General features: G+C 37.7%; 1 protein-coding gene across 5 annotated transcripts in view; it reads left to right on the plus strand.

Annotated features, from left to right (window-relative positions):
* Positions 1-26,137, plus strand: part of Mta3 (metastasis associated 1 family member 3) — a 151,400-nt gene that overhangs the window by 68,067 nt on the left and 57,196 nt on the right. For all 5 annotated transcript variants that reach the window (XM_070025479.1, XM_070025477.1, XM_070025478.1 and 2 more), the window contains exons 7-8: positions 3,125-3,227; positions 7,117-7,216. In XM_070025479.1, the coding sequence (XP_069881580.1) occupies positions 3,125-3,227; positions 7,117-7,216 (203 nt within the window). The remainder of the gene's footprint in view (positions 1-3,124; positions 3,228-7,116; positions 7,217-26,137) is intronic.

Below are 26,137 nucleotides of genomic sequence, written 5' to 3' on the forward strand. Positions count from 1 at the left end.
AGCTTCTCTGGAGGCTGAGATCTGTGGATTGTTGTTTGAAGTGAGCACAGGCAGGAAAGACCTTGAGAATCTTAGCTCCAATTAGTCACCAAAAAGCTGGAAATAGAGTTGTGGCTCAAGTGGTAGAGAGCAATAAAGGGACAGTACCCAGTTCTTGAGTCCAAGCTCCAGGTCCAGCATACACATATACACACACACAGCACTGTGATACTTGGTACAAAGGAAGTGAATTTTATTTGGGACAAAGAATATTACCAGTTGTCTAGGAAAAGGACAATGTGATATAGCCTTAGTTCTTCAGATTATGCTAGTACCATTAGGTGCCTGTAAGGGATATATTGAAAAAGTACTTTAACAGTATTTTACAGGAATCTTAATATATGAGTGGAAAATTTTAACATTTAAAATTATTTCTGGATCTTCATTTCTTAATTTTTCAAAAACAAAAATAGAAGATATACACAATTGTATAATTTGTTGGTAAATTAATTTGTGGGAATTCAGGGGTTAGGGAGACCTTCATGGGTTTGGTTATTTGATTATATGGAACCCAATCAGATTATAATTGCCCATTTTGTCAAAAGTAGAGGAGTGAGGTAAGAGTATTACAGTGACTGGAAGAATGTGACCAGACTGTGGGATATGTACCATAGCCAAGATCTCTAGAAGTTAGTTGAAAATTTATACAGATACTAAGTAAGCTTATTCAAGATCTTAAAAAGTTTTCCCCCTGTGGTATGGTGATAAAACTGTGATATGAATATAATTATTTGTTGAATCTAAAATTTTAATTGCAATTTAATCTATAGTGACTATTTGATATAGAACATTTCTGTATCCTTTTGTGGTTGTTTTTATTTTGGGGGCGTATTGTCCTGTTTTTGATATAAGAGTATCCAAGAGTATTTTGTTATTGTTTGGAATAAATTCTTTTTGTACTATCTGCTTGTAGAATCCATGAATTAAATTGAAAAATTTCAAATTAGCTAACTCAAATTTGAATAGCAAATATCAGTCTTACTTTTACATTTTGCAGACTGCAACAGACAGTTTAATACTGAAAAGTACCACCTCATCAGTATTATTTAAACAGGTACATTTATTTATTTTATTTATTTTTGCAGTGCTGAGGGCCAAACTCAGGGCCTTGTACTTGGCAGGCAAGTGCTCTCAGTACATTTGTTTTTGCTATCACTGTTTTGATATGGGAAAAACCATTACTATCTTAAATAAAATTAAACCAGGTTTTTTTTTTAAGATTTGGAAAAGTGTAATTCATATTTTCTTATCTTCCAAGTTTCAGACAGTTTACAGCACTAAAAAATATTCTTAGAATCTGGAGGTATAGCTCATGTGGTAGAACATTGGCCTTGAGCAAAAGAAACCCAGAAATCAAAAAATGAAAAAGACCAAACACAACAACAAGGGAGAGCTTGAGCCCCTGAGTTCAAGCCCCACTGTTGGCGCACGCGCACACGCACACACACACACACACACACACACACACACACACACACCACCACTACCACCACCACCACCAATAACAAAAACCTGGTCTTAAAAATGTAGTTAATGCTGGGCGCTGGTGGCTCACGCCTGTAATCCCAGCTACTAAGGAGGCTGAGATCTCAGGATCGAGGTTCAAAGCCATCCCAGGCAGGAAAGTCCGTGAGACTTTTATCTCCAATAAACCACTAGAAAACCGGAAGCGGCGCTGTGGCTCAAGCGGTAGAGCACTAGCCTTGAGCTGAAGAGTAGAGGGACAGCGCCCAAGCCCAGAGTTCAAGCCCTACAACCAACAACAACAACAAAAAAAATGTAGTTAATGAGCCAGGTGCCGGTGGCTCATGCCTGTAATCCTAGCTACTCAGGAGGCTGAGATCTGAGGATCACAGTTCAAAGCCAGCCAGGGCAGAAAACATCCATGAGATTCTTTATCTCCAATTAACTACCAGAAAACCTGAAGTGATGCTGTGGCTTAAGTGGTAGAGTGCTCACCAAGCAGAAGAGCTGAGGAACAGTTCACAGGCCCAGAGTTCAAGCCCCACAACCGACCAAAAAAAAATAAAAGTAGCTAATGTCAAGTGCCTGGGCTTAGCATGCTGAGAATTGTAAACAAAAGCTATAAAAAATAAAATTCTTGCAAATTGTTTTGATTAGCAAACCATTAGCTATACTCTGCTTGTGCTATTTTGTGTTGGGAATGGCAGTTAGTCCTCTTGTTATCTGCCTCTGAACTAGTCCACAAATTGACTATAGTCAAAGAATTCCTAGCCTAGTAGAATCTATGGGGACAAAGCAAAATTTTGATAGATTCTCAAACCTGTTTTCCATTACTATCCTTTGTCCTGTATTCAGTTCTAGAAAGTAGTTATAATTCCTTGTGAGATATTCTAAATAAAGTATCCTGCATTTTAGTGAGTCTTTGCCTTGGCCTTTATCTCTTTATTGCCTCCCTCCCTCCCTCTCTCCCTTTCTCCCTCCCTGTAGTTCCTTTCTCTCCCTTCTCCCTTCTCCCAGCTCCCTTCCCTTAGTCATGTATTCTCATTGCCTCTAGTATCTAGACAAAATGAGTGTTTTTTTCTCTCTACCACATTTCAATACCCCATGACCTTTTCATGTTCTTATTTTTTGAATTCTCTCTTCCATTAGTGTATATTGTGCCTTTCAGTTCTTAGCAGAAATATTACCTCCTTCATGACATTGTTTCCTAGGTAGCCTGAAAAGTTTTGTTTTCAAATTCTTACAGCCATAGTTATATCTCATAAATCTTTGCTTTGTTTGTATTATAGATATTTATACATATGGTTTATCATAGTTGAAGCATCTTATGTTAGAGAGGTTCTCATTTCATGGCTGTATTCCTTAGTATGGGGCTTACTGCCTCACACATACAGGTATTCAGGAAGTGGATCTTAATGCTGATACTGTGTGGTTGGCCTGGTGTATTACTCACTTTACAAGGTGTTGCATGTATATCTGCCATCTGAAATAATGTACTGAAACTGAGCATTCACTTTACATGTGAATATTCCTAACGTATAATGAGTGACTATAGTCATCAACCATATGGTACAGTGGGTTTTGTTAGTAACAACATTCCATTTTCTTTGTTCTTGGGCAGGAGACTCAGATGAAAGGGAACAGTCAAAACTGGAAGTTAAGGTGTGGGATCCCAATAGTCCACTCACAGATCGGCAGATTGACCAGTTTTTAGTTGTAGCTCGGTGAGTATGGCATTATTGAGGCAAGGAATACCTTTTCTTCTCAAAATAATTTGTAGTTCAGATATTTTCCGTCCTTTGCATTCTACTTTTTTCCTGTTGGTTATATTATTATTTTTCTAGTCATATAAGAAAGCTTAATATATGCCACTGCTTCCTAAATAGTATGATTACTAACATTTCCTGTACTAAATGAAAATAAGTTCATTAATTTTCACTGGTTAAGAAAACAATAGTGTAAAGAAGAAATCTCACAACTGAATTTTTGATGCTTAATGAAAGCAGCTATTTTATGTGACTTTGCTCTAGACTAGATTATTCAGGTACCAGTAGAAGTATGCCTCTCAGGTTCCTCATAGTGCATGAGGAGGGCCTTTGTGCACACAAGGCTTTCCTGTGAGAGCTGTCAGCCTGACTGGCTTGCTTTTCCCCTTGGCTCTTTGCTCAAGAAAGTGAATGGGGCAGAAATTTTGTTATTGTAATTATGAGAACAAATGGTGCTCATGGAAAATTGCCACAAAGCAGAAAGTGAATAAGATTATCACGACATTGGAATAGTAGATAAATTGGGGAAAATCCTGAGCGAACATCAGCAAAAAATGATAAATGAATAAAGGTATATTCATACAATGTACTATTACTTTTTAGCAATTAAAATGGATAAATTAGAACTGTATGTAGCAAAGAGATAAATCTCAAAAGTAATGTTGAATGAAGGACATACAGTTTGATCATTCCTATGTATACAGTGTGATCATTTTTTAAAAATTGTATAATATACAAAATATTACATTTCACAAATGGTTTTATATGTATTACACATTAATGGATATAAATATACCTATTGGATTTGAGGGTAGGTATAGATGACTCTAACTAAACTTATTTATTTCCTTGAAGGAATCAGACATGGCAGAAGACTAGAATCAGATATAATATTTTCTGTTGCACTTTGTTCATAATACAAAAGAAAAACAGTCTTATCTTATCCGTTGGCAGCACTGTTCTTAGAGATAGTCATCAAGGAAAGTAACACAGCATTTAGAGTACAGAACCCTTATTTCTTTAAATGATTGGATTAAAGCATTTAATGTACGTTATTAGGAAACAAAGTCAGTGGGAAAATTCCAGAGAAAGTATATGAAAAGACACAGCACTTTTATATTTGATTTGCACTTTGTTTTATTACTTTTACAATTGCCATGAGCTGAGCTATATTTCTTTTTCTTGGAAGTCAGAAAAAGGGTCACTAAGGAATTATATATCTGTACTATCGTTTTGTGTGTGTGTGCGTGTCCTCGGGTTTGAACTCTGGGCCTGAGCACTGTCCTTGAGCTTTTGTGCTCAAAGATAGTGCTATATGATTTGTAGTACCGCTCCATTTCTGGTTTTTTGTGCTTAATCAGAGATGGGAGTTTCACAGACTTTCCCGACCTGACTGGCTTCAAACCATGATTCTCAGATCTCAGCCTTCTGAGTAGTAGGATTACAGACGTGAGCTATTGGCACCTGGCATAAAAAAGTAATCTGAATGCAAACTAAGGCTCAATTTATGGTGGTTTTGTTTTTTGTTTTTGTGCATGTATTGGGGCTTAAACTCAGGTCCTCAGTCTTACTTGGCTTTTTTGTTCCAGGCTGGCTCTCTACCACTTGAGCCATGCCTTACTTCTTAAGACCCAGTTTTCAAATGCCAAGAATTAGCAAAGACATGGAACTGTTACAACTGCTTTAGAAGACTATGCTATCTAATGCCACATCCCTTAAACTTCACCTGGCAGAAAAGCATACACCTGTGTATTTAGTACACCTGTGTACTAAAGGATATAAACAAGTGACATTAGTGCTACCATTCATAGTAGCTCCAAATTTTAAACAGCACCTACTGTTGATTAATAGTGAGCAGAGGTGGGCATAGTAAATAAAAAAGAACACTCTATCACAAGGAAAATAGATGAGTCCAGCTCTGGCTGACAATTTGATGATGTCACACATCTGAAATCCCAGCACTCAGGAAGCTGAGGAAGGAGTATCATGAGTTTGAGGCAGCCTAGACCACAGAGTGAGTTTCTGGCCTAACCTGGGCTATAGTGGATCCTGTCTGAAAATAACACAATGTGTCCGTATTGTGTGATTTTTTTTTTTTTTTTTTTTTTTGGGTCCGGTTGTGGGGCTTGAACTCTGGGCCTGGGCACTGTCCCTCAGCTCTTCAGCTCAAGGCTAGCACTCTACCACTTGCGCCACAGCGCCACTTCCAGCTTTTTTCTTATGTGGTGCTGAGGAATCGAACCCAGGGCCTTGAGCATACAAGGCAAGTGCTCTACCACTGAGCCACCTTCCCAGCCCCGTATTGTGTGATTTTATATGAGCAAAACTTACCTGTGGTGTTAGGATCTGGGATCATGGTTCCTTTGGGAAATAGGAATTGGGAATAATGTGGGAGGGATTGGTATCTTTTTTGTACCTCATTGTTGGTTAGAACCTAAGTACATTCACTGTGATAAGTAGCTGTGCATTGTGGTAGTTTTTAATATATGTGTCATATTTTAATTAAAATGTTTGAACAATCTCTTCCTTAGCTAATGTTTAAAAATACTGGCAGGCAGTCTTAAGTCTCAACTTCATCTCATTCTGTACCTCTTGAAGTTAAGCCTCTTTTTTTGTACCAGTCCTGGGGCTTGAACTCAGTGTCTGGGCACTGTCCCTGAGCTTCTTTTGCTCAAGGCTAGCACTCTACCACTTGAGCCACAGCACTGCTTCTGGCTTTTTCTGTTTATGTGGTACTGAGGAGTCTAACCCAGGGCTTCATGCATGCTAGGCAAGCACTAAGCCATATTCCCAGCCCCAAAGCTCCTTTACATATAGAAAAGCTCTCTGAATCATACATGAAAATCAGCACTGTGGACTTTTTTTAAAAATAGGATTTAGTAGAAATTAATTAAATATTATAGTACTCATAGGAAAGGATTTCTACAGTTAGTTCAAAAGTAGTCAGAGCTGGTGCCGGAAGGTCAAGCCTGTAATCTAGCTACTCAGGAGGCTGAGATCTGAGGATGGAGGTTCAGAGTCAGCCTGGGTTTAGGAAAGTCCATGAGACTCTTATCTCCAGTAAACCACCAGAAAGCCAAAATTGATACTGTGGCACTGTGGCTCAAGTGGTAGAGCACTGGCCTTGGGCCGAAGAGCTGAAGGATAGTGCCCAGGCCCAGAGTTCAAGCCCCATGACTGGAAGGAAAAAAAAAAGTGGTTAGAACTTGCTTTGTGATAGTAGTCACCATGTAACTGATTTACTTAAAAAAAAAAAAAAAATTTGAATATCAAATTATTTACACCATGGCATTTTATTTCTTCTTTATGTCCATATAGGCTAATTTTCTTGACTGAATTACAGTTATATATAGTAAAATGGTTTGTCAATTGCAGGCTAATATCCTTTATCTGAAATGCTTGGAACGAGAATTTTTTTTTAAATTTAGGAATATGTGTATATGTATTTATAATGAGGTATGACTTAAGTCCTAAGTCTAAATGCAAAATTATTCACTTATGTGTACAGATTGTATGTGGAGATCAAAAGTAATTTTAAGCAATATTTTTTAAAATAATTGTTTATGAAACAAAGTATCATAGTACAGAATTTTCCACTTGTATTAGTCATATCAGTGCTCAGAGTTTCAAGTTTTGGAACATTTTAGATATTTAGATAGGAGTGTTCCACCTGTATTTAAATCTTTTTATAGAGGCAAAAAAAAAGAGATACTTTTTAGTTGATTCTTGATTCTTTAATATCCAACGACTTCTTAAATTTTTAAAAATAATTTTTCTCATTCACTACCCAAATTTTTTTTAAGACAAAGAAATGGCAGGCTAATTTTGTTGTGTTTGGTTTATTCAGTGCTGTTGGGACATTTGCTCGTGCCCTTGACTGCAGCAGTTCAGTACGACAGCCTAGCTTGCACATGAGCGCAGCTGCAGCTTCCCGAGACATCACCTTGGTAAGATGCTTCTGAAATTTTGTGGTTATTGTTTAACTATAAAACAATATAGCAATATTGAAGATTTGAAAGCCCGGCTCTTACTCTTATTGACTAATAGATTGGTTTCTATTGGTTACTTGGTAAACCAGGTTTCTGAATCACTTTTGGTTTGTGAGCTGAGACAAGAAAAAAAACGACTCTCCTAGGATATCTATAAAGTGGTAAAAATAAAGTATTTAGAGACACAAGTCTCCGTTCTGATGTTCCTGTTTTCACGTTGGGCTTGTTTTCTATCTTCCATCTAAGTAGCTGTACATTACATATTGTGATTTACAGTTTGATGAGGGAGTTTAAACATAGGCCTCAAGGTACTCTGTCACTGAGCTTTTAACCCTGTTTCTCACTAGTTATTTTTAAGTTAGAGTCTGATTTTTCTGCCAGGAATATACCTGGACTACACTCTCCCTATTTTTAGATATCTTATAGTTGCTGGAATGACTGATATGCACTACCTCATCCAGCCATGGCTTGAGAAGGGAGTCTCATGAACTTTTTGCCTGACCTCCTTCAAATTTTAATCCCCACGCCTCCCCTTCTCCTTCTTTTATGGTGCCAATCCTAGGGCTTGCTTGAACTCAGAGCCTTGGCACTATCCTTGAGCTTCTTTTGTTCAAGGCTAGCACTCTACCACTTGAGTAACATCTCTACTTTCAGCTTTTTGAGTTGTGTTTAATTGGAGGTAAGAGTTTCACAGACTTTCCTGTCCAGACTGGTTTCAAACGACAATTCTCAGATCTCAGCCTCCTGAGTAGGATTACAGTCGTGACTACTGGTGCCTGGCCAGTCTTCCCATTCTTACCTACCCAAGTAGTTAGTGTTACAGGTGTGAGCCACAGGTACCAGGCTGTTTTACAATCTTTTTTTCAGGCGCGCGCGTGCGTGCGTGCGTGCGTGCGTGCGTGCGTGCGTGCGTGCGTGTGTGTGTGTGTGTGTGTGTGTGTGTGTGTAATATACAAATGTTCACATCTTAAGACTTGCTGGGAAAGTGACTTAGCAATAGAGTGTTTGCCTAGCATGCATGAAGCCCTAGCTTCTATTCCTCAGAATCACATAAACAGAAAAAGCCTGAAGTGGCTCTGTGGATCAAGTGGTAGAGTGATAGCTTTGAGTAAAAGAAGATCAGGGATAGTGACAGGCCCTGAGTTCAAGCCCCAAGGCTGAAAAAAAAAAAAAAAGGACTTGATGGAGGGCTTATTTTGTTGTCATATATCAGTGTTTAAATTTTCAATATTTAATTTATTTTTTATTTTTATTTATTTTTTGGTCATGGGGCTTGAACTCTGGGCCTGGATGTTGTCCCTAAGTTCTTCAGCTCAAGGCAAGTGCTCTACCACTTGAGATACAGTGCCACATCCGGTTTTCTGGTGGTTTATTGGAGAAAAGAGTTTCATTGCTTTTCCTGCCCAGGCTGGATTTGAACTATGGTCCTCAGATCTCAGCCTCCTGAGTAGCTAGGATTACAGGTGTGAGCCACTGGCGCCTGGCTAAATTTTTTCGTGTCTATTAGAGATTCTGTTGTTTTTATTTCATGAAATTTCAGTTACTATCTTCTAAATTTAGTTCCTTTATTTCTCTTGGTGAACAATTCAACCTTTCCTTACTCAGTTTAGTTGTCCCACTAATGCTAGGTGTAGCTTGTTCTTGGATCTGACCTTGTTTCTTACAAAAAGTAGACATGTAAGATTTTCAATTAAGCTATTTCCTGTATTTTATCTCCACATCCTTTTGTAAGGGATACAGGATGAAATGCTCATTTTGCAGTTTAGGAACAAGGTTTAGTGAGGTTATACTATGCAGTGATCAAAATTCATTACATGTAACAAAACTTTCAACTATTTTCTGATGGAATAGTGCTAAGCTTTGGTAGTTTCTGATTATTTGCCAATTTGAGATGGGTTTCACAAAATATTACTGTAATAAAATAACTCATATTGAGGTACCTATCAACTTTATTTCTTACATTTTTCTGTGTATTTTTGTGTAATTACAGGTTATGATGAAACTATTAGTAGTCAATAGTTTTTATGAATTTTGGGAATTCAAAAAATAGGTTTGTGTTTTGGTTGTTTAGAAATTAAGGAGTATTTTTAACACTGAAGCAAGTGTGCTGGTAATCTTGTTTTTATGAACCTTAAAAGTACCACTTTTTGTTTTATTTTATTAACCACCTACATATTTTGCCCTATTCAGAATTATTATTTCTCCAATCATAAAATTAATGTATGCTTATTATGAAAAATTGAAAAACAGTATAGCAGCACCCAAACTTTTATTCTTATTACCAGAGTAGAATATTCTTACCAGCCTCTTTCTGTGTATCATAAGTAATAATAGTAAATTAAACAACAGTACAGTGGATGTTTTAGTAAAACTTGATACAAGTCTACCTCTAGAAAATGTTAGTATTCTAATTCTTCAGATTAAAATATTTAACCATTATAGTTAATGTTGAAGTCTGTAATACTGGCTTGAATACTAAGCCTCTTCCATCTGTTTCTCCTACCTTTATTACCTCTGCTTCCTATCAAGAGGTAGATGCTACAACAAATTTGCTCTGGTTTCATTATGTGTTTATATACCCCAAAACATTATTACACATGCTTGAATTGACTCTTAATATTTTGTCCTTTACTTATTATTTGATACCTATTTATTTATGACCATGTGTATAATTTATCCTAGCTTACAACTGGTGTTGGAATGCTGGATCATAGAGTAATGCTCATTTAGAATTTGACCAAATTATTTGGCACACAAGGGTAGAAATTTATAGTTGCAAATGCAGTTACTAGGTGATCTGCTGGGTTTTTTTGTTTTTGTTTTTTTTTGTGGGTCATGGGGCTTGAACTCTGGGCTTGGGTGCTGTCCTCATGTTCTTCAGCTCAAGGCGAGCGCTGTACCGCATGAGCCACAGCACCACTTCCAGTTTTCTGAGTGGTTAATTGGAGATAAAAGTCTCACAGACTTTCTGCCTGGGCTGGCTTTGAACCGTGATCCTCAGATCTCAGCCTCCTGAGAAGCTAGGATTGCAGGTGTGAGCTACCGGCGCCAGGCAGTTTTTTTGTTTTGTTATGCTTTTGGAGAGTTTATTTTTGTGTTGAGAATGGAACCCAGACCTTTTCCATACTACCAGTGTGTTCTATCGCTATGCCACAACCCTGGCCCTGTGTTCTACATTCTTTATCGGTTTCCTTACATTTATAGTTTCAGATTTTAATGCTTACTATCCCAATGCTTTCTCGTTTTTATTCCCTGATTACTTAATGAGATTTAGCTTATTTTCATGCTTCTTGGATTCAGAGTTTTCTTTTTTGTGCTTTAGATTCTTCATGCATTCTTTACTTATGCTATCATTCTATTTTTATAGTGTATTCTTTTCTTCAAATGCACAAATGCAAATGCATTGTCTCAGTTCTGGAGGCTAACAGTCTAAATTCAGGTTATTCTTGAGACCATGCTCACTGTAAGAGAGTAGAGCCTTCCTGCCTCTTTCTAGTTTCTGATACTTGGCTTGTAGCTGTGTAATCCAGTCTGTGGATTTCTGTCTCTATCTTATTTTTTTCTAAATGGTCTTAAAATACTGTTCATATTTTAAATGTTTATGAGTGTATTAGTATAGTGAGGAAGGCATCTAATTTTTCTCATGTGTTAATCAGCCCAGCATCTTTTATTGAGTCTGTTGTTTCTTATTTTTACTTCCCCATGAGTCATATTTCAAAATCCTAGGTTTCTCTTTTACTTTATTGATCTTTTTGTCTTGAATAAACACATTGTAATAAGTTTTTCTTCATTATTTAGAGAGTATCTTATTACCAAACCCACATAAGTAAGACCTTATATAGTTAATACAGTGCATTTACCCCTGTATAAATGGAAAAAATTACATTTGTTACTAGACCAATATAGTAGCTATTAATTTCTGAACAATGTCAACACGGTAAACTGGGATACTTTTTCCAAAGTTGACAGAAAAGCTAAGCTTTCCAAAAATTCAAGTGTTTTATATATATATATATATATATATATATTTTATATATGTATAGAACTGAAATATATATATATATATAAAATAGTAGTATGGGATGTATCAGTAGCAGCAACAGCTTTTCCTGGTTCTGTAGTCATCGAACAAAATTAAGAGACATCCACATATTCCATTAATAAAAAGAAAAAAAAGGTAAAAAAACAAAACCCCAGAAAAAAATGTGAAGTTCTGTTAACTGTTGTGTACCTGGCAGCATTTTTTAAAAATTAGCTTCTCAATCATTGTAAAGAAAACATTCTCACTGTGTGATTAAGAGTCCTGTTTATCATGCCCAAGCATTTTTTTTTTTTTTTGCTTTTACTGTCCATGTGTTTACTTGTACATTTATAGGTACATTTTAATTTTTACAGATCAGGGAAACCATTCAACCTATGTTTATGTGGTTCTTGCTTACTTCACTTAATATTTTTCCAGGTCTTTACATTTTCTTATGAATGGGGCAATATCATTCCTTCTGATGGAGTATAGAATTCCATTGTATATATATATATACACACACACCGTATTGTCTTTACCCATTCATCTACTGAGGGGCATCAGGTTGATTCTATATCTTGTTACTGCAATAAACATATTGTGCTGGTAGCTTCAGGGTGGCCTGGTTTGTGGTCAGTTGGATAAATTCCCAGGTGGGATTGCTAGGTCTTAGTGAAGCTCTTTGTTTAGTCTTTTGTGTGTGTGTGTGTGTGTGTGTGTGTGTGTGAAAATACTGTACAGAGGGGTTACAATTACATGGGCAAGGTAAAGAGTACATTTCTTTTTTTTGTTTGTTTTTTTTTGGTCCGGTTGTGGGGCCTGAACTCTGGGCCTGGGCTCTGTCCCTCAGCTTTTCAGCTCAAGGCTAGCGCTCTACCACTTGAGCCACAGTGCCACTTCCGGCTTTTTTCTTTTTTTTTGCTTATATGGTGCTGAGGAATGGAACCCAGGGCCTCAGGCATGCAAGGCAAGCGCTCTACCACTGAGCCATCTTCCCAGCCCCAAGAGTACATTTCTTATCAAGCATTGTTGCCTCCTCCTTTGTTTCCCCTTCCCATCCCTTCCGATCTCCTCCCCTCCCCCCACCCCCGCCCTGGCCAAAGTTGTAAAGTTTGTTTTCAGATATAATGACTTGTACATCTCATTGTTGCAATGGGTCCACCTGTATCCCTATTTAAACGATTTGTTTTTTTCCCTTCCTCTCCACACATTATACCAACAAAAAATACAGTGTAAGCAGGGGTTATACCGGGGGGAGGGACATACAAAACAACAAAGAATTCATCTTATAAATCGCAAGAAAGGAAAAACATTTGAATACTTATCTTTGTGTTCATTTCACCTAACACTAACATCAACTTGTCTGATCTTTTTATGTTTAGTCTTTTGAGGAATTTCCATACTGCTTTTCAGAGTGATTGACCAAGTTTGTATTTCCACCAACAGAGTAGTAGTGTTCCTTTTTGGCCACATCCCCACCAGCATCTGTTATGGTTAATTTTCTTGAAAATGGCTATTCTAACTGGGGTGAGGTAGAATTTCAATGTTATTTTCATTTTCATTTCTTTTATGGCCAGAGATGTTGAACATCTCTTCATATGTCCATTGGCCATTCTTCTTTTGAAAAGTCTCTTTTTAGTCTTTAGCCCATTTACTAATTAAGTTGTTGTTTCTTTGAGGATTTGTTTTTGAGGGGGTTAATTTTTTGAGCTCTTAAGTATATATTAGATATGAGGCCCTTGTCTGATGCATAACTAGTAGAGATTTTCTCCCATTCTGTGGGCTATCTTGCTAGCTCTATCCTTTGTCATGCAGAAACTGTTCAGTTTAATGCAGTCCCATTTATCCAGTCTTTCTTTGATTTGTTGTAATTCTGGATATTTATCTAGGAAGTTTCGACCTGTGTATAGGAGCCCTTGTATTTTCCCTATCCCTTCCTGTAAAATTTTCAAGTTATCTGGTCTTACTTTGAGGTCTTTGTTCCATTTGGAATTGATTCTGGTGTAGGTGATGTATACAGATTTAACTTCAGTTTTCTGCACATATATAGCCAATTCTGTCATCACCATTTATTAAAGAGGTTGTCTTTCTTACATCCTGTATTTTTGGCTCACTGATCAAATATTAGATAGCTACAGGTCTGTGTGTTCATTTCTGGGTCTTGTATTCCATTGGGCCTCAGGAGGATATTATTAGGAGAGGATCACAAGGGCTCAATAGCTATGTGCATATGATCATATAAAATGATGCTTATTGAAATGAGCTCCAAGGAATGGAAACAAGAGGTTTTTTATTTTACTTTTGTGTTTTTTTCCTCTGCTTTCCCCCTTTTGTTCCTTTTTAAAAATTTTTCTGTACCCTTTGTCTTATATATAAGTTTATCTGATTTGGGGAGGGTAAGGGAAAGCACAGAAATGGTGGGATAAAGTATGAACTAATTAGCAGTGATACTTAATACAACTTGTGGGGGAGTGGGGTCGGGAGGGGAAAAAACTGGGAGGAAAATGAGAGAAGAGGTGGCACTGTTCCAAACAAAATGTACTCATCACCTGACTTACATAACTGTAGCCTTTCTGTACATCACCTTTACAATAAAAATTTAAAAAGAAAACATTCTTAAGTAACATCACTAAAAGTGTAATAAGCTTGGATACCGGTTAAGACAAGTCTCATGTGGATTTTGTTTTAAAAACAGTTGAGATCATGTAAAACATGAGTTTTGTATACAAAGAGTGTTTTCCCTAACCATCTTTTAGTGGGTCGGTAGGGGATTTTACTGAGGCCTCCCATATGTTAAGCATGGGTTGTACCACTGAGCTACATCAGAGCCAACAAATACTTTTTCTTACCATTGTAAAACATAAGAAAAATTTCCCCTTGCCTTGCATAGATATATTGTTTATTATATAACCAATTTCTTATAGTTTAACACGCTTAGGAGATAATGCTTCTCAGGTTATAACTTGTGATGCAGCCCCTGTTATAGTCCAGCCTTTCTCATGCCCTGTGCTATGGGAGCTGAAATGAGCCTTTCCCTGAGACAATCTGGGCTGAATTTCCTGATGTTCAGAGGGATGTAAAGCACACTGGGTGAACTCCTGTTTCACTATCACTAAGCTACTCTCTGCTTCCCACTGCTGGTGAATGTGTAGGACAGCAAGTGGATTTCTTCAGAAGAGAACAATTTGAAGCTTCAATATTTGTTTCTGTCAGTGAAGCCTCTTTATGTGTACACACACACACACACACACACACACACACACTTATGATTATTCTGACACACATCCTCTCTCCCGCCCCCATCCCCCACATATATATATATATTTAGTTTTTTGGGGGTGGTGGTAGTGGTGCCAGTGCAAGGGCTTGAACTTAGAGCATGCGTGCTTCCCCGAGCTTTTGTGCTCAAGGCTCTACTACTTGAGCCACAGCTCCACTTCTAGATTTTTTGGTAGTAAATTGGAGATGAGAGTCTCACAGATTTTCTTGCTCAGGCTGGGAATTATATTGCCTAGTTGTCTCGAATTACTACTACTACTACTACTACTACTACTACTACTACTACTTTTCTTTTTTATTTTCCTCCTACTCCTCTTCCTCTCCTTCTTCTTTTTCTTCTTCCTCCTTCTCCTTTTTCTTCCTTTTTTTAAAAAAATTATTGTAAAGATGCTGTACAGGAGTTACAGTTGCATGAGTAAGGCAACGAGTACATTACTTGTCAATCGTTGTTACCCCTTCCCTTGTTGTCCCACTATCCCTTCCCCCTCACTCCTCCCCACCCCAGCCTACAACCTCCCCGCCCCCCCCCCCAAGTTGTAAAGTTCATTTCCAATATATTGTCCTGAGTGTATGGTTGGAATAAGTCATCCTGTGTCTTTGTTTTAGCATTTTGTTATTCTCCTTCCCTTCCCCAGATTAGATAAATGTATATAAAATATGCAGGGTACCAAAGTCAAGTACAGTGACAGCAGGGGATATGCCATAGGGGGAAGAACATACAAAGGAAACCAAAAAAAAATCACATAGTACATTTAAAACAATAACAACAAAGACAGACCTCTTCTTCCTCCTCCTCCTCTTTTTCTTCTTTTTCCTCTTCCTCCTCCTCTTCTTCCTTCTCCCTACCTCCTCTCCCCCTCCCTCTCCTTTCTCCTCCTTCTCTTCCTCTTTCTTTTTCCTCTTCTCCCCCTCCCCCCCTCCTTTCCCTTTTCCTTCCTTCTTCCTCATCCTCTTCCTCCTCATCTTCCTCTCCCTCTTCTTCTTGTTCTTCTTGCTTGAATTCAGGATCTGGGATCTGGGCACTGTCCCTGAGCTTCTTTTTGCTTAAGGCTAGCACTCTGCCACTTGAGCCACATCTGTACTTCTGGCTCTTTTTTTTTTCCCCCCTCAGTCATGGGGCTTGAACTCGGCCTGGGCACTGTCCCTTAGCTCTTCAGTTTAAGGCTACCGTTCTACCACTTGAGCCACAGTGCCACTTCTGGCTTTTTTTCTGCTTATGTGGTGCTGAAGAATCGAACCCAGGGCCTCATGAACACAAGGCAAGCACTCTACCACTGAGCCACTTTCCCAGCCCCAATACTTCCCTTTTTATGTTCCTTCTAGGAAGGCACCTTCCTATTTCTCAGTGTTTTATCTCATCTGTTTTGTTTCTTTGGTGTTCAGTAATGTGAAGGTCAATTTTGTATTCCACACATAATCTTAAATTATTTAATTTTGTAATAATTTGTTAATCTGAAGAAGACAGAAACACAGGCAATTGTGTGTTGTCACTTCCTTATGCATATATGTATGTATTTTGTGGGTTGTTGCTTTGAATAGCCACTTCCGGTTTTCTGGTGGTTAATTGGAGATAAGAGTCTCACTGACTTACCTGCCTGAGCTGGCTTTGAGTCTCGATCCTCAGATCTCAGCCTCCTGAGTAGCTAGGATTACAGGCGTGAGCCATTGATCCATTGGATCCATTCTTGATTCCTGATGAGGCATTGTGTTTACTCCACCAGATTTCTTTTTATATTCACAAGCTGCTTTATACTAAAATGATTTGGGTAAGACCATTGTCTTTCAATGATAAGGCAGTTATTGAAGAGGTAAGTGTTTCCTTTTGTCTGTTCCATCTAAGTGTCTTTGCTTCCTATTTGAACTGTTCTCTGGTCAGCTTTACTTGAACTCTTAGGATCCAGGGCATTTTCATAAAAATGAGCAGGTGTGGTTGAAAATTGATTAAACTGAAATAGTGAGTTCAGTAGATTGCTTACCAGAAAGAACTTGTGAGCGATTGAAAGATTATTTTATGTCATTAAATAGAAATAGTTTTATCATTTGGAGAGTCATTTTCTTTTCTTTTTGTGTTTACACAAAAAGATGACGTTAGTACTGTTAGGTTTTTAAAAAGTGGTGGCCGAGTAAGAACAACAGCACGCATGTGGTATTCAGGTAAGGAGTAGGTTTATTCATCGTTCCAGCTGGCACCAGGCCATCTTGGTCCTCCACGAGGTGGGGAAAGAGCAAGAAAGAGAGAAAAAAGAGTTAGAAAAGAGAGAAAAGAGCTAGAAAAGAGAGAGCAGAGAGAGCTGGAAAAGAGCAGTGAGAGGGCGTCTGGGCCTGCGCTAGGCCTTATGTAGGGTATGGGCGGAGAAGGGTGTGGCCACATCAAATTCAGATGTGACCTCAGCGGATGCAGATGTGACCTCTTCCAGGTGTCCCAGTTGCCTAGGTAACGCAGGTTCTGGGTGGAGACTTTGCTGCGAGGAGGGTGGAGTCTGCTGGCCATCCAGGAGCGGACCTTATAAGTACCTTTCTGGCTCTAAGGGCCTCCAGTAGCAAAGGGATAGGCCATGGTTGAGGCACGGCAGGAAGCTTTTCATGGGTGATGTTGCATTGGCTTTTACTAAAAGAGTTCTAGCATGATTTTAGCATTTTGACTCTAACATTTGCTGGTCCACAACACCTTATGCCTCTTGTCATATCACCAGTAATATTTTGGGAGCAAGTAATTTGCATATTACTTGTTCTAACTTCATTTTGAGGTCTCTTATGATTAAAAATATTGAAGCTTTTGAGGCTTCATAGAGTTCACCCTTTTAAATTAAAATACAAAGTATATTTTTGTATGTATGCAATAAGAGAAAAATCAATTTTCAATACCACCTTAACTCCCTACCCTCTAGTCTGCAGGATCAAAATTCAAGGGAAGAGAATCATGAAGAAATTAGTAAGTAGGATAATCATGCCTTGCTCAGTGACAAAATTAGACCCTGGAAAATCTGGTGTTAAGCCATTTTGTCATTGTGTGGACATCATAGACTATACATTTTGTCATTGTGTGGACATCATAGACTTAGACAAATAGGAAGTCTGATTTCACTGGGAAACATAATTCTGGGACTACTGTTATCATATGGCATGTGTGCATTGGCTGAGAAATCATTGTGCTGTGTCTGATTGTTACTACTTGTGGTATTGACCAAGACAAAGCCTGGCCCTAGGTCCTGAGGAGCAGACCTAGGCTAGACTAGACAGGACTAGAAATCTAGGTTTCTTAATGGCAAGTTTGATTCTGAGAAAGGTCAGTCTGCGTTGATTTAGTACATTGGAAATCACATACTGGAACATCTGTAATTCCTATATTCAGTCTTTTAAAAATATAACTCTAATTTTACTATCTCCTTCCTTATGTTCTTTTACTTGCATTTAGGATAAAAACCCAGACTACAGTTCATAGGTCCACAGTGTTTACATGGTCTCTCTCCACCCCTTGGCTCATACACTATCCTCTAGACTCAAGCTAGGCTATCTCCTTCTGATTTCATAGTCTGCATCATCCTATAAGACCTTCGTGTATTCTTTATTGATTATCTCTCAACCCCTGCTAGTAATTCTGTTTTTCTAAGTCTTTGATAATCCATCTGACTATGGCAAGTCATTCTGTGTGCTTAAGTAAAGAACCATACACTTTCCTACTTGCTATCATTTTGTGATTATCTGCTTCATGTCTTCCTTTCCTTACCCACATAATAGCTTGTGACATCATTAGTTTAGTGACTGTTGAACTATTGAACTAGTGAACTATTAAAACCCTCAGCATCAAACATAGTTCATAGCACTTAGAAGTGTTCACTAAATATTTGGGACTAAATTAGTTTATTTCTGAGATACAGGTTCTTCTTTTCTTACTGTTTTTGTTTTGCTGTTATACGGGTGGTACTTTGAGCTTCATGATTGCTAGGCAGGCCCTCTACCACTAAGCTACCCTTGCAGCCCTTTTAGGCACAGTTTATTTTTGAGAGAGGATATTGCTTCCTGTCCTGGCATCTGCGCAGTCTACCTATTGATGCTATCAAACAGTTGTGTACCACTGTGTTCTACCATGGGTCAAGAAGGGATTTCATGAACTTTTTCTCTTCTTCTTCTTCTCCTTCTTCTTCTTCTCCTTCTTCTCCTCCTTCTCCTTCTCCTCCTTCTCCTCCTCCTCCTCCTCCTCCTCCTCCTCCTCCTCCTCCTACTCCTCCTCCTCCTCCTCTTCCTCCTCTTCCTCCTCCCCCTCCTCCTCCCTCCTCCTCCCCCCCCTCCTCCTCCTCCTCCTCCTCCTTTTTTTTTTTTTTTTTTTTTTGGCCTAGGCGGTCCCTAAATCTTTCTGATCTTATCCTCCCAAGTAGCTAAGATTACAGTTATGAGTCACTAGAACCCTTTTGAGACACAGGTTTTTATTAAAATATATCATTAGGGCTGGGAAGGTGGCTCAGTGGTAGAGTGCTTGCCTTGCATACATGAGGCCCTGGGTTCGATTCCTTAGCTCCACATAAGCAAAAAGAAAAAAGCCGGAAGTGGCGCTGTGGCTCAAGTGGTAGAGCATTAGCCTTGAGCTGAAGAGCTGAGGGACAGCGCCCAGGCCCAGAGTTTAGGCCCCACGACCAGACCCAAAAAAAAATATATATATATCATTGGAGTATATTGGCTCCACAACTTTGTTTTTACTAGTTTAGTAATTGGCTACAGTCCAAACCAAGGTCTCATACATGCTCAACATTCTACCTGAGCCACAGCCCCTACCCTTACTTTAGTAAATCTTTTATCGTCAGTATCACAACACTAAGAATGATGCATATATGTTTTATTGTGGTGGTTTTATATACTTAGGAAAGTGCTCTATCCCAGAGCCACATCTCCAGCCCAGAGTTATATGCATTTGAATCTGATTTTGTTGTTAAGGTTGAGCATCATGATTTGAAAATCTGTATAATGCAAAGTGCTCCAAAATCTGATGTGACTCTAAAAGTAGAAATCCTATACCATGAAACTTGTGAAACTGTCTCATGAACAAAATTGTTAAAGTATTATATAAAATTGCCTTCAAGCCTTTTATTTTAAGATACAAATTTTAAACATAAATGCATTTTGTTTTTAGACTTGGGTCCCATACCCAAGAAAATGTGATTTTATGTGTGTGTGTGTATAATTTTTAAAAATAAAAATCCTTAGCTCACATTAGTGGTTTACACCTATAATCCTATCTACTCAGAAGTCTGAGATCTGGAGGTGTGTAGTTGGAAGCCAACCTAAGCAGAAAAATTAATGAGCCTTGATCTCAAAAATAACCAGCAAAAGCTAGGGTGGTAGTGTGGCTTAGGTAGTAAAGCACCTGCAAGCCACAGCAAGATAAGACAAAATGTAAGACCCTGGGTTCAAACCCTGCTACTGGAAAAAAAAATCATAATCTAAAACAGTTTTAACCACTTCTGATACTGGCACTTAACCTGTAACGCCTAAACTGTACACATCTGAAGAATAAGCTGTAGATTTAAGTATGAAACTCTAAATAAAAATTTGTAATAAGATACACTTAACATAAAATATACTATTTTAATTATTTTAAATTAGTTCTTTGCTATTAGGCAGAGCATGTTGTTGTGTAATCACTACAACCATTCATCTCTAGAACTACACCTTCTCAAACTGAACTCTAATTAAACTTTAATTAATTCTGCCCTCCCCCCTCCCATTCCTGCCTGCAGCCCTGGCAGTTGCCATTCTACTGTTTCTACAGATTTTTTATTCTAGTATCTCATGTAAGTGGATCCCTTTAGCATTTATCCTTCTGTCGTTGGCTTTGTTAAAATTGTTGTACCACATATCAGAATTTCCTCCTTTCTTTTTTAATGCTGAATAATGGTTCATTGTATATATGTGTCATCTATCAATGAGCACTTGAGTTACTTCTATCTTTGGCTATAATTTGTAATGTTACTGTGAACAAAGATATACAAATGGATATGATTTTGTGATTACATGATTTTTATTTTCCTGTAGATCTGTAGCTTACAATTGATGTAGCCTTGTGCAGTTTACTTAGTCTATGAGTGTCTAGTTTCCTCATCTACTATGCTGTGGCTGTCCAAGTTGGTGGGAAGATAACTGATTCACTTGACAGTTTATACATCTTCATTTAAGATAGTGTTCACAAACATCATCAAGTAAGCCAAAAGGCTCTTGAGACCCCATACTGAGAGAAAAAGCAGGTAGTAACCCCAGGCCCTGAATAAGACTTCAGCAACCTATTTTCAGGTTCTGTACAATTGTGCCTCTCAGTTCCTATGTGACATCAAATTGAGAATGAAGTGAAATAAAACTTGCAGGATTTAGAGCAGTGTCTGGCATAGCATCAGTCAATGAATGTAATTGTTATTGTTGAGAAAGTTCCTAACAAGGATGCATTTGTCTTTTTTTAACCTAATCTTTGTGGAATCTTTATTATTATCTAAAATGTTGTTTGTTGATGCCAGAATTAGTATCCTTAAAACATATTACTAAGTTTAAATAAGTTTGATCATGCCTTTTAATATAATTGTTACAAAGAAGTTACTGTAGGATTTAAGGTGATTGAGTAAAAGTGTTTCCTTTGAGATGACAATTTTTCCCTTGAAATAAGCCATACTAAGTACAAAAAAAAAATTGATCAAGAGTGCTTGTAAAATTTTGCTATGTCTTAAGGTTCAATTCTAAGCTACTGGAAAAAAAAGATTTCAGAAAAAAGTTTTCCTGAGAAATGGATTATTTCATCAATACTATATTAGTCAGCTGTTGATTCTTTGTAGAAAGTTAGCCATTAATCATGCACTTATTCTTTATTTGTGAGTCCTGCTGAAAGTGTACATGTCATTTAAGGCCTTAAGGGTACTTGGAATTTGAGGACAGCTAACTTTTGAGTGGCATTTAAGATATCACCTTACATCAGAAATGTAGCCCCCAAAATGAGCAATATGATATTGATAAATTAAGAATTCCTATAAATTCGGCTAAAACTTACTATACTATTCATATTTCCAAATTGTAGATTAGAATTAGTACTAATAGATTACCAATTGAATAGTAAGTATGGAATAGAAATTTTCCTTCTGCTAAATGTACCTTTAAGGCAATGGTGTTCTATGCTAGGCACACTTCTTGTCTGCTGACCCATTACAGATGACTACTCTAGTCCTCCTAGGAGAGTTGTTTGTATGTGTAATGGGCTGTTTGTCCATATTTTTAAAAAAAATTTAAGGGGGGAGTGACACTGTTCAAAAGGAAATTACTCATTATCTGATTAATGTAACTGTAACACCATCTTTACAATACAATTTTAAAAATTTTAAAAATAACACACAGGACAGCATATTGGAAATGAACTTTACAACTTCAGTGGGAGGGGGGTGGAGTGGGGGAGGAGGGAAGGGATAGTGGGACAACAACAAGGGAAGGTGTAACAATGATCAACAAATAATGTACTCATTGCCTTACTTATGTAACTGTAACTCCTCTGTACAGCATCTTTACAATAAAATTTAAAGAAATAATAAAAAAAGGAAAAAATTAAATGTAAGTCAGTATCTGTTTGGGAGCAATACAGCCTTTCTTTATATACTACTTTTTCTTCCATAAATTCAACACTAGTATAGATAGGAAGGAATCCTTAGAAAGTCACTATATTTGAACTTGAGAAAAATGTAATGAAGGGCTGGGAAGGTGGCTCAGTGGTAAAGCGCGTGCCTTGCATGCCTGAGGCCCTGGGTTCGATTCCTTAGCACCACATAAGCAAAAAGAAAAAAAGCCGGAAGTGGCGCTGTGGCTCAAGTGGTAGAGTGCTAGCCTTGAGCTGAAGAGCTGAGGGACAGCGTCCAGGCCCAGAGTTCAGGCCCACGACCGGACCCCCCCAAAAAAAATGTAATGAAAATTGTTTAAAAACTTTGTCTTTACAAATGAATATTCAAGAAAGCTTGTGATAAGCCAGGTGCTGGTGGTTCACACCTATAATCCTAGCTACTCAGGAGGCTGAAATCTGGGGATTGTGGTTCAAAGCCAGCCCAGGCAGGAAATTCTATGACACTCTTATTTCCAATTACAGAAAAAAAACAATATGGCACTGTGGCTCAAAGTGGTAAAGTACTGGCTTTGAGCAAAAAGAGTCCAGGGTCAGCATCCAGGCCTAGAGTTCAAGACCACAACTGACAAAAAATAAATAAAAACAACAACTGGAAATAGAGCTGTGACTTAAGTGGTAGAGTTAGCCTTGAGTGAAAAAGCTCAGGGATAGCAACCAAACCCAGAGTTAAAGTCCCAGGATGGGGAAGGAAAAGGAGGGGGAGGGGAAGCTTTGTACATTTTGCTTTATTATTTTTTTCTCTATTGTTTAGGGATTAAAAAGAAAATTGAATGTTAAGGTTGAATTGTGTTTTATTTGCAGTTCCAGAATCAAGCGACAAATCTGTATATAAAATAGAATAAAATAGATGTGTAGAGGAAATTGGCTTTATCAGTAGTAAAGGTAAATATAGCAGAAACCAGGAAGAAGAAGTAGATTTGGTTTAGTCACGATGGTATATACCTATAATCCCACCTATTTGGGAGGTGGCAATCAAGAAAATTGAGGTTTGAGAACAGCCTCGGTAAGAAATTAGTGAAGTGCCCCCATCTAAAGAAAAAAGCCAGGTGTAGTGGTGAGTACCTGTCATCAGACTATGACAGAGGTCCAAATGGCAAGAATGTAGTCCAGGCCTAGACAAAAGCTTGAAATCCTATCCTAAAGCAAAAAAAAAAAAAAAGGACTGGAATCATGGTTCAATTGGTATTAAACATAGGACTCAGTATTCAGCCTGCCCACCTGACCCCACCCTCTGCCCCAGTACTCCACCATCACCATCACCTTAAAAAAGAAGTACATTATTCATTTCAAAGCTATGTTCCCTGTTGGATTAAAAAAATTCCAAATTGGGCCTTGCTGATTGTTAGTGTGCATTTCTTGTTAAGTTTGATTGTGTGGCACTTAGCAGAGGTGGTGTACTCTGATTTGTTGGTGTCTAGTGTAGGAGCTCAGTTCAAGATACATAATGGCCTCCTATAACTTCACTGTACTATTTTCCAAGTTTGAGAGTTAAGTTTCAAAATGATGTCCCTTACTGTTCAACATTTGAAAAGTTGTTTGAAAAGAATAACTATTATTTCCTGTATTACCACAGGACACTTGTCACAGATTCAGGCAATTAACATTGTTATCATAGTTTAAAGTTGTTTAGTTTATTAATTGTCCCGGTAATAATACTCTTTAGAGCAAAAGGAAAAAACAGACAAAGTTCTGGGCCAAGATCTTCTTGCAAATAGCTTATACTATTTAGTTGTCTTCATAGTCTCCTTTACAAAGAAAGTTGATGAGCATGGCATTTTATCATACCTTTCTTTTCATTAGGTTTCTAAAATAATTTTTAAAATAATTTTAAATTTTTTAAAAAATAATTTAAAAATGACTATTTTCTTTATCATATGTTTTCTATTTACTTTATTTTCTTTATTTTCTTCCATCTACTTTTTCTTCTCTCCCCACCCCCAAGCTTTTGTGCTTAATGCTAGCACTCTACCACTTATGCCACAGCTTCATTTCTGGCTCTTTGCCCTGACTCACTTCAAACCTCAATCCTCAGATCTCAGCTTCCTGGAGTAGCTAGGATTAAAGTCATGAGACACCACTGCCTGAATAACCATGTACTTGTTTTTTTTTTGTTTTTGTTTTTGTTTTTCTTGCCAGCCCTGGGTCTTAACCTCAGGACCTGGGTTCTGTACCTGAGTCTCTTTGTACTCAAGGCTAGTACTCTACCACTCAAGCCACAGTGCCACTTCTGGTTTTTGAGTGGTTAATTGGAGATAAGAATTTCACGGAGACTTTTCTGGGCAGGCTGGCTTTGAACCTTGATCCTCAGATCTCTTGAGTAGCTTGGATTACACATAAGCCACCAGTGCCTAGCTATCTATTTTTATTTTAGGGTTATTCCTCTAACAGCCTTTTCCCAGCTTGTAAAAAACTATTCTTTTTAAACCAACTCAATTTGGCTTGTCTTCTTTTGTGTTATAAACATTTTAGATTGTAAATGTCTCCCTACCAAGTTGACTGTACCCCATTCATTTGTTTTTATTAGCTTATATTAGTTATACAGAAAGGGATTTCATTTGGTACATTTCCATGCATGTTTACAATGTATTCCAAACAATCTAACCCTCTTTATCATTCCCCCTTCTTCCCCAAAACAATTGCAATAGGTTTCATTCTCTTTTCATAATACAATCTATTTCAACCATATTTAACCTTTTCATCCCTCTTGTTAACCAGCCCCCTCCCAGTCCTCATCAGTAGACTGAGCCTGTTTCTCCTTCCTTGTCTTCACATGTACCTTGCAATTGATTGTGATATATAATATTTTCACAGTCATTTCTAAGTATCTCCTAGTTTGCTATATAACTTTTTCTTTGAACTTCGAGCTTATTCCCATAGAAATAACGTTCATAAATGTGTATTATGAGGAAAGGTTGTAGAGTTATATGTGCTCTCGATTCTTTTCATGCATTGCAATATCTTTAGTACTTGAAATATGATTCTTCTCAGTGTTTTGTTCTCATTGAAGCAAAATTAAAGTGAATGCTATTTCTTCTTTAATTATAAAATGTTTTCCTTGATCATAGTTGGAAGTTTATTCATGAATTTATATTCACCTTCTGCTCTGAAAAACATTTATTTACATTTAGAACTTTTTAGATAGATTATATCAAATGTTCTCGTTTGTGCTAGAGTTACAAATACAATGTTTTTGTAAAATTGTCCTTAAGTAAATCAGTGGTTAGTATTGAATGCATGTATATATTTATCAGCTTTTGTCACAGTAGTACTATGCAAGACAGGTTGGGTTCCCTGGAAAGCAGATCATGAAAGAAACTTATGAAGTTCCTTTGGGATCAATGCACTTAGAAGACAATAAAAGAAAAGAAAAGGAAAAAAAAAAGATTTTGGGGGTTGGAGGCATGGGTCAGGTGGTAGAGCTCTAGCCAATGAGTAAAAGCATCAGATATCAAGTTGGAGTTCCAGTCTTGGACCCCCACCCCTAAAAAATGCATGGAAGAGAGGAGGAGGCAGGAGTGGACAACAGGAAAAGTGCATCGGGATGCAGTCTGAATAAAACCCTCAGCTGACTCCACATATATGCCAAGAATTGCTCAAATCAGGACCTTTACATCCCTGCCACATTGAGTGTCAGCTGCTCCAGATCTCCAGATGGAAATATGACCTTGGGTGATGAATCTCTCTTAAATTGAGAAAATTACATAGGAAACCAAGATATGAGGGTTGTCTGCACAATGCACTTCTAGAAACTGGTTGAGTACATTTTTTATTCTCAAAAGGGAAAGGAAAGCATACTGCCCAAAAGTGCAGTAGCTTATAACAATAAACATTAATTTCATTACTAATCTATAGATTGTCTATGATTCGGATAAATTAGACTGGTCTAAGGAAGGGGCCAAATACATCTGCCTCATGTATTTCTCATCCTGTGTGGGTAAAA

The sequence above is a fragment of the Dipodomys merriami genome, unplaced genomic scaffold, assembly GCF_024711535.1.
Source record: "Dipodomys merriami isolate MVZ:Mamm:240054 unplaced genomic scaffold, mDipMer1.0.p SCAF_17, whole genome shotgun sequence".
Taxonomy (NCBI): Eukaryota; Metazoa; Chordata; class Mammalia; order Rodentia; family Heteromyidae; genus Dipodomys; species Dipodomys merriami.